Source organism: Muscardinus avellanarius, assembly GCF_963383645.1.
Source record: "Muscardinus avellanarius genome assembly, chromosome: 13".
Classification (NCBI taxonomy): Eukaryota; Metazoa; Chordata; class Mammalia; order Rodentia; family Gliridae; genus Muscardinus; species Muscardinus avellanarius.
Window position 1 is genome coordinate 58,711,337 of NC_137799.1, and position 14,604 is coordinate 58,725,940.

At 39.2% G+C, this 14,604-nt stretch overlaps 1 protein-coding gene across 1 annotated transcript in view; it reads left to right on the forward strand.

Annotated features, from left to right (window-relative positions):
• FREM1 (FRAS1 related extracellular matrix 1) overlaps positions 1-14,604 on the forward strand; it is a 131,612-nt gene that overhangs the window by 53,933 nt on the left and 63,075 nt on the right. Inside the window, 4 exon segments of the mRNA XM_080709437.1 lie at positions 715-911; positions 5,223-5,445; positions 8,796-8,940; positions 12,005-12,150. Coding sequence (XP_080565563.1) covers positions 715-911; positions 5,223-5,445; positions 8,796-8,940; positions 12,005-12,150 — 711 coding nt within the window.

Sequence of the window (14,604 nt, forward strand, 5' to 3'; positions counted from 1 at the left end):
TTCTTTTTATTTTTTGTTTTGAAAGAGGATCTAGATAATTTGCTGAAGCTGGCCCTGAACCTGTGATTTTCCTGTCTCAGCCTCTGAAGTACTGGGCCTGTGCCACTATGCCCAGCAGGAAACATGTTGGAAGTAAATGATGCCACAAGCCCCTTGTAGGGCATATCTATTATAAATATAAGAGAGGCTAGGTTTAAGATTAATTGCATTAAAGTTTACTCAATCTTTTTCTGGGACTTAATTCACAGTTGAGATTTTTTTTTTCTCCTTTGATTTAAGGCCACATCTTAATACCTAAACATCAGGTCAGCTAATTCCACTCAAGCCAATCAGTTGCTTGATATACATATGTCAAATAAGAAAAATGATAGATTGACTCTTATTTTGCCTTTCTGTGAAAGAGGTGGTCATTTTCTTACCCAAAAAGACAAGAACAAGTGAAGGTGTCCCTGGCATTCATTTCAAGGATCTGAAGTATGGACATAAAGTCCCTCTGCATTCTAAGTAGCAGCTCTTGCAGTTTTGAATCTTTCCTTTGGATATGTGGATATCTGCTTTTACATCGATGGCTGTCAAGTGTTGTCCCTGACAATAGATACTTAAGTCAACTGCTGTGATCTCTTATTTGCTTTGCTGAGAAATGGGCTATTATAGGGTTAAAGATAAGGAACAATAACTTGGAAATAATGTTTTCTCCTCATTTATGTATTCCAGCTTCCTTTCAGTGGAAAGATATGAAGGCTTTACACATTAACTATGTACAGTCCAGGCATCAGAGGATAGAACCAACTGCGGACCAGTTCATAGTCTACGTGACAGATGGGAAGCAGCGCTCTATGCAGATACCATTTTATGTGACAATCAATCCCACAAATGATGAAGCTCCTGACTTTGTAGTGCAGAATATTACTGTAAGAGACTTGTCCATTTCTCTCTTATAATTCTCTGTTCTTTATTTTTTTTATTTTTTGGTGGTACTGGGGTTCCTGGAAGCCCTTCAATTCCGGGCTACACTCCCAGACCTATTTTTATATTTTTTATTTGGAAACAGGGTCTCCTAAGCCAGTGCGCGCGGCTGGCTTCGGACCTGAGCGATCCTCCTGTCTCTGCCTCCCAAGCGCGGGGATTACAAGCATGCGCCACCACGCCCGGCTCTGATCTTTATTTTTACATATTCCATTTGCAGTGGTCCAAGTATACCAAACACAATAATTTAGTGAGGAGTGGGGAAGGCAATATCCTTTCATGTAATATAAACACTTGAAAACTATTAACATAATAATAAATAATAATAATAATAATAATAATAATGGAAGTTATAATAACAATTGCTGACATATGGCTATTACATGGATGAAATTATCAAATTGCATATAGATAAGATGGAGTACTTTGGAGTAGATTGTAGATTCCAAGCCCTTTATATGTACTCATGTTTAATACTCAGAATAAGCATTTAGAGTGATGGTGTTATTATTATTGCTACTTCATAACTGAAGGAATGGGGCATAATAAAGTCAACTACATAACCTAAATAATTTGTACACATGTTAGTAACATACATGATACTGTGATTATTTCTTTATTTCTTTACTTAAAAATAAGGGTTTGGCCAGGCATGGTGGCGCACACTTGTAATCGCCACGCTTGGGAGACGGAGACAGGAGGATCGCGCAGGTTCGAAGCCAGCCGCGCTGGCTTAAGAGGCCCTGTTTCCACATAAAAAAGTATAAAAATAGGTCTGGGAGTGTAGCCCGTGGGAGTGTAGCCGGAGGTAGAAGGGCTTCCAGGAACCCCAGTACCACCAAAAAAAAAAAAAAAAGGGTTTGTATTATATTGTATTATATATACTATGCTGTAATATAATACTCTACACTATAATACTCCACAGTAGTGTATTTAAAAAAATTCTTAATTATATGTATTTGAAATCTTTACTATCAGTATACAAGCATTTTAAAATTATATTATATATATGTGTAATATGTATATGTGATTATATAATTCAGACAGTAATAGCAAATCCTGATGAAATGAACTCAGCCTTTGGGATCAGAGGGACTTGGGTGTTGTTTTTAATAGTTGTAGGATCTTGGGCAGGTTATTTCTCTTTGTACTTCTCTTTCCTCATCAGCAAAATGTGTATTGAATTTTCTTTGAGAGGTAGCCATGATGATTAACATGGTCTGGCAAAGGGTAGACTCTTAATGAATAGGTATTGTCATATTATTATCATTGTTTTATTTGTCATCTTTTTGCTGTTATTGTTATTATTGTCCAAAGCTATTATTTTGCTTTATTTTTCACTAAAAATAATCACACTGTAAATGTGAACATCTTTATTTGATTTTAATTTTCTACTGAATCTTAATGGTACATGAGAGTCACCACAAGCATGAAATTTAAGAGCCAGCTCCTGCCTTCCGTCTTCAGTTGGCACATGGGTGTCTCTGGAGAGCCCTTCAGTAATTATGAAAAGAAAAAAAAAATCCACCAATGATTCCTTCTATACCTACCTCTATTGTCTTGTATGCATCTAGGGTAAGGGCTTCTGAAATAATTAGGCCATTGGGAAGTTGTCCCTTGATCTTCTCTGAAAGTAATCATGCTTTTCACCTGTGTGTTCCATAAAAAGCTGCTGTAGACTAACAAATATGGAGCCTCTTGTGTCGTTGGCAGAGCTGACTTTCAGCTTCAAGAGCTATTTTTCTTTTCGATAACTCTATTTTGCTTTCTTCGGAGAAAACACACTTATTTCATAGCAAGTTTGGATTACATTAAGCGGTGCTCTAAAAAGGTTTGAGGCTTCAGCTTATTGTCATTCATTCCAAACCTGTCTACTAGTGCATGTTTGCTTTTTATGCATTGATCTAGCATTTTTATTGTCACAGTCTCCATAAATAACTCGCTCTCCAAAACTGAATACCACATTTTTTCCAGTAATTTTCCTGGTAATCTTTTGAATGAACTTATCTTTCAGTAAATAAGAGACATTGTCATAATGAGTTGGGGGTGAGGGAGTGTCATAGTCAAGCTCTACAAAGAAGGATGTAGACAACATATTTTTAAGTTGCTTTATTAAAGTTCTCTGAAAGCTGGTCATGATGGCACATGCTTATAATCCCAGTACTTGGGAGGCTGAGATGGGAGGACCACAGGTTCACGGCCAACTGCAGCAATTTAGGCCCTTTGCAACTTAGTGAGACTCTATTTCAAAATAAAAGAATAAAATAGGGCTGAGAGTGTAGCTCAGAATGCCTCTAGGTTTGATATTCTCCCCCCCCCCCTTCTCTCTCATGAACACACACACACACACACACACACACACACACATTCTTTGAGTAAAAGGCAAATTATCATCAAAGATGATTTCATAAGTATATCAGTATGAATTAATTGGTGATATTGTCTCAGCCCTTCATAAGGCCAGATAAGTTAAAATCAGCATCATGTTATGTATGAATAAGTCTTCTTTATGCACAATCTACCAAAAGTACTTCCTGGAGGCTTCCCTTCAAAGTTAGAGAGAACCTGCAGAGAAAGGGTGTGTTCACAGTTCTATACCTTCCAGGCTTGATTGTTCCCTTAAGCCACAAAGGCATTCCAGTCTCCTTTATTTTTACGTGTTCCTTGTGTACTGGTATCTAGAAACACTAGGCGTTTTCTTCCTCTTCTTACAGTTATTGATGGACAGGCCTTCGTACTTTCACTTGACTTTGATTCTTGAGAATGTGTATATCCCAACAGCTCAGGGATATTGCAGAGTCCCAAGAAACATGTGCAGAATTTGCATGCATTTATTACTTAGATCTTGCTATATTACAAAGTAAGATACAGAAATATTTCCTTGCTCTCTCTATCATCACTATGGAGGGGGGGTTGAGGTCAAGACATGTAGTACCATATTGTCAAGGTCTAAATGACTGTATCCTACATACAATGATGAACGTTCCACTTCCTTTTGCTTAGGGATTATAAAATCTGAAGTGTGATATTGGAAGGTGGTTCAAGAAAATTAGAGGTGGTTAGGGTTAGGGAGAGATTAGAGACCCAGAATTAAAATAAACACTATATGTTACCAGATGTATCCTTCTACATTTCAGTCTTTGATTGAAATGAAATAAAGATGTTTTAACTGTAATGATAAAAATCAAAGAACACCAGTACAAACAGGGCATGATGGTGCACGCCTGTAATCTCAGTATTTGGAAGGCCGAGACAAGAAGACCATACATAGGTTTGTGGCTAGCCTCAGAAAATTAGTGAGGCCTCCATAACTTAGTGAGACCCTGTTTAAAAATAAAAATCATAAATAAATAAAATAAATCTGTGCTTTCTTTTATTATTATTATTTTTGGCACAGGGGATGGAACCCAGGGTCATTCTACCTCCAAACTGCACCCCCAGACCTACTTTTATTCTTTGTTTTGAAACAGGGTCTCACTGAGTTGTGGAGGGTTCACTAAGTCACTGAGACGGTCTGAGAACCACGATCCTCCTGTCTCAGCTTCCCAAATGCTGGGATTACAAGCGTGCGTCACCACGCCCAGCTAATCTGTGCTATTTCTAAATCAGAATTGTAGAAGTGATGAAGTCCAGGAGGCCAAAATAGCAGATTGGTGTCTGAAGGTGAAGGTTCTCAATTTAGTTTTCCAACTGAACTTTTCTAGTTTTCAGAAAGCAAGCATCCTTTGGTTGCCTTTCCCTCACCAACCTTTGAATTAAGAGCAACGTATATGTTTTAAACTGAATGGTCTTTGTTCTACATAGAAATAAACAGTTCTTTGAATCATCAGAAAAAACTGTGAGGAAGATTAATAGATTTGATCCTTCCTTCCTTCCTTCCTTCCTTCTTTCTTTTCTTTTCTTTTCTTTTCTTTTCTTTTCTTTTCTTTTTTTTTTTTTTTTGGTGGTACTGGGGTTCTTGGAAGCCCTTCTACCTCCGGGCTACATTCCCAGACCTACTTTTTATATTTTTATTTGGAAACAGGGTCTCTTAAGCCAGCGCGGCTGGCTTCGAACCTGTGTGATCCTCCTGTCTCCGCCTCCCAAGCATGGGGATTACAAGCGTGCACCACCACGCCCGGCTGATATTTCTTTTTATGTTCTTTTCAAACTAGTAATTTCTTTTTAGGGCTTGTTATATGTAAATGTTACAGAAAGAAACTAATAGACAAGTTCTGTTTTACACAGAGCTGACTTTTCTGGCTTGTTTTCCTTAGGTGTGCGAGGGTCAGATGGCAGAGCTGGATTCTTCCATAATCAGTGCTACCGACGCTGATGTTCCCAAAGATGCTTTACTGTTCAGCATCACTCATAAACCACGCCACGGCCTCCTCATCAACAGGGTCTTCAGTGAGGACCCTCTTCAGAATGAGCGGCCAGCCAGCCTTGACCAGAAACATGAACTTGTTTACAACTTTTCCATGGAACTTCTCAAGACTGGTATAGCATGGGCCACTTCTACTCAGTTGTTGGTGTAATAACTTAACTCATGTTTTTGTTTTGTGTGGACTCTAAAAAAGTCCAACTCATAGAAATAGAGTAGAAAGTTACTCTGTTTTTACCAGAGGTTAGGAGATGGGAGGAATGGGGAAATATTGGTCCAAGAGCATAAAATTTATTTAGACTAGAGGAATATATTCAAGATATTGACTGTACATCATGGTGACTATAGTTAATAACAATATTGTATACTTGAAAATTGCTAAGAGAGTAGATTTTAAGTGTTCTCATGTCCCTAAATGACAAATATGGATAGTAGTATGTATGTTAACTAGGTTGATTTAACCATGCCATATATATATATATATATATATATATATATATATATATATATATGTTGTACACTGTAAATACATGCAACTTTTGTCAATTTTAAAAATAAGTTAAGCCAGGTGTGGTGGCTCACACTTGTAATCCCAGTACTTGGGAGGCTGAGACAAGAGGATTGCACAGGTTTGAAGCCAGCCTCAGCTAACTTAGTGAGGCTCTCAGCAACTTAGTGAGACCCTGTTTCCAATTAAATATAAAAATAGATCTGGGAGTGTAACTCAGAGGTAAACAGCCCCTGGGTTCCATCCCCAGTTCCACACAGATAAAAACAGTTTAAAATAATTTAATCAAGAAAAGATAATAATATATCATAGAAATAAGAGATAAAGAAATAGCATCCTCTTACTTTATTTCTTTCTCCAGGGTTACTTCTGGGCTCTGGAATATTGTAGGGCATAAAGTCCTGGCTAGACATAATAGATAATTGAAAAGACACAACATTTTTTTTCACTTTTATAGTACCATTAAAATGTTATTTGTGATTTTTGATATTTAATGCAAAATTTTAATGTCATAATAAAAATTCCTATTTAAAACTATTGAGATCATGGAACTAAATTTTAAGAGATTCATCTGCCAAAATTTCCACAGTTGAAACAAATATAGAACCACATATAATAAGAACTCATTAGTCTCTGAGGAGATAATTTGCTCTTTAGGGAAATGACACATTGAAATAGCAGCCTAAATTATTTTTTAATTACTCTTTTAAAAATTGGTCTTATCCCATTTCCACATACAAAAATACTTTCAAAACTCTGACCAGTGTGTGCAGTTCTAGAATTATTGCCTACTTCATTCTCCTTCATTCTCTACCTGTTTTGTTTTCTCAGGCTGCATGGTCCTTCCCCCTTGGGCTAGCCATGGCTGTGCTTTTGTAAGGCAGCTTTCTGTGAGGTCCCTCTGGAAACCCACTCAGATGCTCTAAACCATTTCTTCTTGCTTGTTGTGTCTTAGCCCTTGTTCCATATTTTTCTACTGTCTTTTTTTTTTTTTTGGTACTGGGGTTGGAACCTAGAGGCATTCTACCTCCGAGCTACACCCCAGGCCCTATCTTTTAGTCTTTTTTTTTTTAATTCTTGAAACAGGGTCTCACTGAGTTGCAAAGGGCCTCGCTAAGTAGCTGAGGCTGTCTGCGAACCCTGATCCTCTTTATGCTCCAAATGCTGGTATTACAAGTGTGAGCCACCAGGCCCAGCCTCTTTTTTTTTTTTTTTAATGTGGTGCTGGGGATTGAACCCAGAGGAATTCTACCTCTGAGTTATACCCTCAGCCCTACTTTATTTTTTATTTTGAAAAACAGGGTCTTGCTAAGTTACTAAAGGGTCTAACTTGCTGTAGCTGGTCTCAAACCTATGATCCTACTGTCTTAGTCTCCCAAGTACCAGGATTCCAGGTGTGTGCTACCATGTCTGAGTCCTGCTGTCTTTAAATTATCTGTCTTTGATTAGAGTGTAGGCTCTCTATCCCAGAGTTTACTTTTTAATAATTGCATAGTGGCATCTCATGTTTGAATTTGAAAAGTAAATTTATATTTCTCAGTATTTATTAATTGAAAAGAAATACAGTTTGGAACATAAATGAAGATATAACCAAATCAACAGCTGTGCAAAAAATGGGATATGTGTTGCAAGCATGTTTTTATTTCAAATTTAAGACATAGGAAAAGGGAATAATAGTTCAAATTTTACTCTCAAGAAAATTTTAAAAATAACATTATTGTTTATTATCAGATTAAATAAATATTCTATCCTCATTTATTAAAACTTGAACTATATAGTCATGTTGTAATCCCAGTACTTGGGAGGCTGAAACAGGAAGATCGTAGGTTCGCAGCCAGCCTCAGTTACTTAGTGAGGCCCTCCACAACTTAGTGAGACCCTGTTTCAAAATAAAAAATAAAAAATAGGGCTGGGGGTATAGCTGAGAGGTAGAATGCCTCTGGGTTCAATCCCCAGTACCACAAAAAAAGTAGAAAATATTTACACAAATCAATATTTAGGTTAGTATTTTAGTGACACTCTCAGATTTTAGTTATTTTCCTCTATTTTATTATTGGTTCATTTATTACTACATTTCAAAAACTTTAGTGTATTTTCACAAACATTCTCCTACAGAAACATACAGAGCTTACGAAATTATTGCCATTTTATGCAACCTTTTTTTCTCATGAATTATTATAATCATTTTCTTGCATTTTAAAAATCAATTGAAAACATACTTTTGATAATGATACTGTTCCGTTGAATGAGTGTACTGTGCTGCACATTGCCTAGCTTTAAATGTCCAGAGTGTTTTCCATTTCTTAGTATTAAAAAATAAACATATCAATCAACATATTTTACATAAATCTTGTTGCATATCTGTTAGTATTTCTATACTTAGCAGTAAGTTTTGAAAATAGGAAATGTGCGGCTTTCAGCTTCTTTCTTTTTCAAGATGGTTTTGGCTAGGTCTCTTGCATTTCCATATAAATAATGGGTAGGTATTAAAAATGTAGTTATATTTAAGTTTTGATCTTGGTGATTGGCTCAAGGTAGGGCTGTAACTCTAACTTTCCCCAATTAATTCATTTTCTCAGTTTCATTTAAACACTCTGACACTCTTGTTTTTTCAATATGGTTTGCTTAATAATACATTCTTTCTTCACTGACCTAAAATAAGGCCTTTAATTTATTTAAATAAAGAATCTTCAATAGGCTATGAAGGCACAGCTTTACTTCACGAAACAAGTACATTTCCCCCCTTGCACTGATGAGTGAACTGTTTTTGTTGTAGTTGTACTGGATGTTGAACCCAGGGCATTGTGCTTGCTAAGCACGCATTCTACCACTAAGCCACCTCCTGAGCCCCAAGAACACTTACTAATGCCTTGGGTATTGAAGCAGAGTATTTGTGATGTGTTGGGATGATTCAGTCCTAAGGAAAATTGACGGTCTCTCTTTTTCCCCTTCTTCCAGGAATGAGGTTGACATATGTTCATGATGACTCAGAGAGCCTTGCAGATAACTTTGTGATCCAGTTGTCAGATGGGAAGCATGAGATACTTAAGACCATTTCAGTAGCGATCACCCCAGTTAATGATGAGAAACCAATGCTAAGCAAGTAAGCCACCTTAAGAGAGTCTCTTTCAGATCTCCATGAAGTGCTGGGAAGCCTGCTGAACTAGGTGCAGAGAGAGTGTGTCCCGTGAGGAAGCAATCTTGCATAGCTCCATCTAACACCCACTGAGGCACCTGGACCCATTAGTACAAATGCTAGTTAAAGGAACCTCTCTTTTACAATTAGTCTTTTAATTATTTAATTTTCTTCTAAAAATTCTAATTAGATATAAATTAAGAATGAACGTAAACTATAGAATGTACGTGCAACTAAATATTTAAACACATACACACATATACATACACACACAGTTGACATAGATTCAGCTGAAGAGTGATATATTAACATCAGACTGTCCTCACAGTGGACTTGGTCAAACTTGTGACTGAGTGATGGAGGGGAATAATCAATCCCTCTTCCTTCACCATCTTGGTATTTCTTGGCCGACCACGTGTCAACTATGTCCTGTGTGAATCAGCATCCTTTTTAGTAGTAGCAAGGCCACATCATTGGTACTAAACTTCTTGAGATAGCTAAATCTACAAAATCATGGAATCTTGTTTTAAAATCCCTTCTTCTTTAAATAAAACACTTTTATTTTTACTTGACATCATAGTTGCACATATTTATGGGGCATGGTATAACCTTTCAATACATATGTTCAGTGTCTAATGATCAGGTCAGGGTAATCTATCATCTCACTTATCATTTTCCCCCAAATCCCTCCCTTTCCTTTCCCTTCGTCTTTTCTTCTCTGATGTGAAGAATCTGTTTCCTTTCTTCTTCCCTATGTGTCCTTGAGTCAGTCACCTATTGCCTCCTTCCAGAACATCCTCCATTATTTGTTGCCTCTTGAACCTGCAGTTTCTTGATTTTCATTCCTTCTGTGAATAAGACACAGGGATATAGTTTATAGACAAGAGAGGAAATGATCTACTCAGTTCAGTCACCTACTAGTGGTGTGACCTTGTATGTGCCACTTTGCCTCTCTGCCTCCCTGTTAATTTTTCTATGGATGGGGATAGTGTTAGCATCCTCCCATGGGGCTGTTGCAAGGATTCAGTGAATTAAAACAGGTGAAACTGCGTGAAAGACCAGCTAGTACATGGCGAGGGACCATAAGTGTTCACTACTGTCGCTATTGCAAGCAGAAAAGCTTCATTCTAAAAATATAGAGACAGCCTAATCCCCTTCTCCCTGCCCTTGTTTCATGACCAGACTTTTTGGGAGAGTGGCATGTGCTGGCTTCCATTTCTGTTCACCGTCCCTAACCTTTACCACTTTATTAAAGCTGCTCCTTTAAAAATTACCCTTGGATTTCCCACCGAGTCTAGTGACTCCTCTCACCTCACTAGACCTGTTAGAGCAGTTGACAGCTTTATCTCATTGTGCTTTTCGATGCTGTAGTAGATGCTTTTGGTCCATGGGTCACAGCCCATCCATCCACCTGGAATTCTAGCGATGGCTGTGGGGACGTGCCCTGCACAAGGTCAGTTCCTGCTCAGTGCATCGCTCCACCCCTCCACCTGGGGCTTTCTCTGAGCTGCAGTGGCTCCTTCAGCCCATGTCCAGGCAAAGCAGAGGGCACTAGGGACAGCTCTTAACTACAGGAGCTAAAGATTAAGATAAACATCCCAGCTTCCTCTCCTCCAGAAGCATAGTCTACATGGTTCCTTAGAAGATCCTCAGCAGCTAGGGGTCGATGGCAGGTGCCTGTCATCTTGGTTGTCTTGAAGACTGAGGCAAGAGGATCTGTTGAGCTCAGATGCCTGGATTAGTCTGGGGAGTACAGCAAGATCCTGACTCTTAAAAAAAATGATAATGAAGATCTCCATCAAAGTTGAGCTCCAACTATCCACAGCAGTACAAATAACCTTTGTTCTCTTTTTCTCCCTCCCTTCCTCACTCCTCCCCTATCTTCTGCTTCCTTGGGTTGCTTCCCAAGTAAACCACCTGCACCACAGTCCTGTCCAGGTCTCTTTTAGAGTGACCCAGATTTGACACCTCTTCTTTTCTGACATTTAATTCTGATAGTTTATTTCTACCAAATTCCCTACCTGTATCATATTGGATTCCTGTTTTGATTAATTTATTTCTTTGAATAAATCATACTCTCTCTAATCATCATTAGTCTCTCTAAGCCCCAGCCAACAGATTAATTAACCTTCTATAATAAGGGGATTGCTATTACCCAGTAAAGAGATAGGGCAGAGTCTCCTTCCAGGGGAGATGGCCATCCTGGGTGGGCAGGAAGCCCTCCCTGAGTGAGAGAGGTTGGAATTGAGAGAAGTTGGGTCTGAGTTTTGGCTTCTCTGCTGAGGACAGGGAGGCAATTGGTGCCAGCTGGTGCTACTCAGCGACCTTGATCTGAGTCCCAAGCCATTCATGGGTCCCGTTATTTCTCAGAAACAAAGCTGTCAAGGTGGACAGAGTAGGCATGTGTTATGACCACAGCTGAAAGCGAGAAACACTGGTGGAAAGAGATCCCTTCCTGCTCGGGTGAGAGCAGGGAAGACAGCCATATTGGCTGTAAAAGCAGCAGCTTCACAGAGGATCTGCAGAAGCCAGGGCAGCAGCGTCCATGGCGGAAGCACCAGCTGCACCCACAGGCCTGCTCGCCATGCCAGCCTGCTGTGCAAGGTGCCAGCAACACCCTGGTGGCCCTAGCACTGGGGAAAGATGCACCACTCTAAAAAGAATGCAAGCCACCAGACCATACCAGAGAAAGGAAGGGCCAGTTAGAGGGCCACAGATCACCTAAAAATCACCAAGCTCAGAATGACATTGCACAAGGGCTACTAGACACCGAGTAGAAGTCTTTTATTCTCGTTCAGTCAGTTTATCTCTGTAAAATTAGAATGCTACAACCTGCTGCCTCGTTTTCTTTCAGACTTTGAGGTGTAGGGTGAAATGAGGCCCATTTTCACATGTCTGACTGTTTGCAGCACTTTGGGTATTGAGTATCATTGCTTTATGTTGCAGGGCGGGGACTGTAATGGACACTGTCAATGTTCCTTGCTGAATATCACCCATTTGCATATCAACCCAGACATTTCTCTCCTTACAGGAAGGCTGAAATTGCAATGAATATGGGTGATACTCGTATTATTTCCAGTGCCATTCTTTCAGCCATAGATAAAGACTCACCCAGGGAGAAGATTTACTATTTATTTGAAAGGCTCCCCCAAAATGGACAACTCCAACTTAAGGTTAGTGGCCTTTTTGCTTTTATTTTTTCAAAACGAATATAGCAGATATGAATTTCCTCAATATACACATCTGTGATGTTGAATTTATTCTCATATTTTTTTTTTTGCTCAGAAGGAGAAATTTTAATTTTTCTACACCATGGTAGTACTTTTGCCGTTCTAAATTTTTTTAGCCATCTCAGGGAAAATTCACATATTAAGGTTCTTTATTGCTCTCTTCTCCCCAGAAATTGTCCCTAAATTCTGAGGGAGGGAATTACCAGAGTAAAATGAGTTGCCTGGTTCTGAGGAAAATCAGTATCTTTTGAAATGTCTTTATTCTCACCAGCTGTTTTTTCCTTATGATCCATGTAGGTTTCCCCTTTAGCATCTACCCTCTCAATCATAAAACTCCTTCAGATTCTCAGATTCTCTGTCTCCCTTCCTCCCTCCCTCCCTCCTTCCCTCCCTCCCCTAAGTTCCAGACCATTCTCAAGAACATGAAAAAGTGGATTATTCTTCCATAACAGGCAGGGCTAGGACAATTTTGAGGGGGTGCCTCCAGCTGCTGTAAACCCCCCACTAAATAATATCCCTGTCCACTTGGCACTGTGCTGCAGAGACCCAAAGGCAGCAGCTCCTCTGCTTGCTACTGCATCTGAGTGTCAGCACCTCCATTTCCTCGCAGCAGGGGCAGCATTCTTGCTTCTTTTCCAGTTCTCCCTCCTTCCCTGAGCAGGAACAAGGAATCCGTATCTTTTCTCTAAGGAGGTAGTTCACTGATTCCCTACAGCAAACAGTATGTGAACCAAATTGTCCTGTGTTTTGTCTGAGCTGAACTTAAAAGCTGAAAGGTTGGTGGTGCCTTTATGCTGCAATACCACTTTCCCTGCCCACCCAGGAGACCCTGTGAAGGTTCGAGTGGGCAAAGTCTTAAGACTTAAGACCTAAAAATAACAGCATCTCACCCTGCCAACATCTATCAGATGTTAACAACTGCCATATTTGAATCCAGTCAACTGCATGGCACAGTAATCAGCCCTGCTGGGTTTGTATATGTTCTGGAAGCTGCTTTTATGAACAGCATGTAAACATGAAGACATCAGGGGAGCTTGATGGTCAAGTCACTTGGCTTCTGTTGCTAACTGGTCCAACTGCTTGTTGAAGATCTGATCTTCCTTGTCTTTCTTTAGTCCGAGAATTGCAAGGTTTCCATCTGATTCAGACTGTGTGCATGCTTCCTGAGGATTATTCCAACATGAATCGTAGATAGTCACTTGAGAAGGCCAGTTGACTGATCAGTCAAAACATTTATTTGAATGGCGGATTAAGACTAGCCATAACCACTAGCCATCCCCAGTGTGATGATTTGACTGAATGCGTAATTCTTAATCGAATGTGGGCACAGTCCTGGAAAAGCAGCAAGGATTCATTCTGAGTGGAACAGCTTGATCGTCTTAGATTGTAGGCACCATAGAGAATCAGAGTGAAGAGCAATCACTGATTTAAATTGAGCTACAGCTGGGTCCTTATTTCATTTCAAAGAGTAATGAAGCAGAAAGGCAGAGAAAGCTCACACATTTGGGCGGCTTGGGAACTGAACTGTTTTTGGATATGTGAAAATCCAGATGGGTCCAGGGTCCCAGTGGGGCTCCACACTGGTCCCTCGCACCTCCCTTGGGTCTCCCTAAGGCTGCCCGAGACCAGGGACCAGGCCTCCAGGCCTCCTGGGCTCTCTCAAGGGTTTCTGTGATCTTGTCAGCTCTCCTTAATTTTTCTCATTTTGAGTCTGACTCTTATTTTCTTCCTCTTTCTGGCCTTTAGATGATTCTGTCTAGTCAAATTCCCATTTAAGCGTGTAAGTAAAGAATTAGGAGAAAGGAAAAGAAAAGATGTCTTTTACTGTATTTATTTCCTCCTGTTTAAAAAATTGTATTTGCAAAAATATCTTATGATAGAAACAAATACTGAGCTTAATTTTTACAATATAATTAACTTTCACCCGGGGAGCCCTGGGGCAGAATGTATGTCTGCAAACATCAGATAAGCCAAAAATATTAAAGAAGGAGAAACTTGATCAAAGAGAATGACATAAAGAGAAGTGGTAACACCGCGAGGAGAGAGGAAATGGAGGCTCCTTCATTAAAAATGGGGAGTCTGTGGAATAATGTATCAAAGGGAAATAAAACATGAGTGATTTGAGTTTCTGTTTAAGTCTCGTAAACCAGATAGGAAAGCTGCAATATAAGTTGATGTTTTAAAAATTTTAAATGCCATTTGCCTTCAATTGTACCAATTCTCTTTTTATGAGCTTTTCTTAGGGGAAGCTATAAGTATCTTAAGAGAATAGCAATAGTATTATTAACTATTATATAGGGTTTTTTAAATTTCACTTTCTAATACTGAGTTGTTAGCCAACCCCCAACCCCAGCACCAGAATCTCTTTTAGTTGAAAACGCCACCATTTCTATGCCAAGCT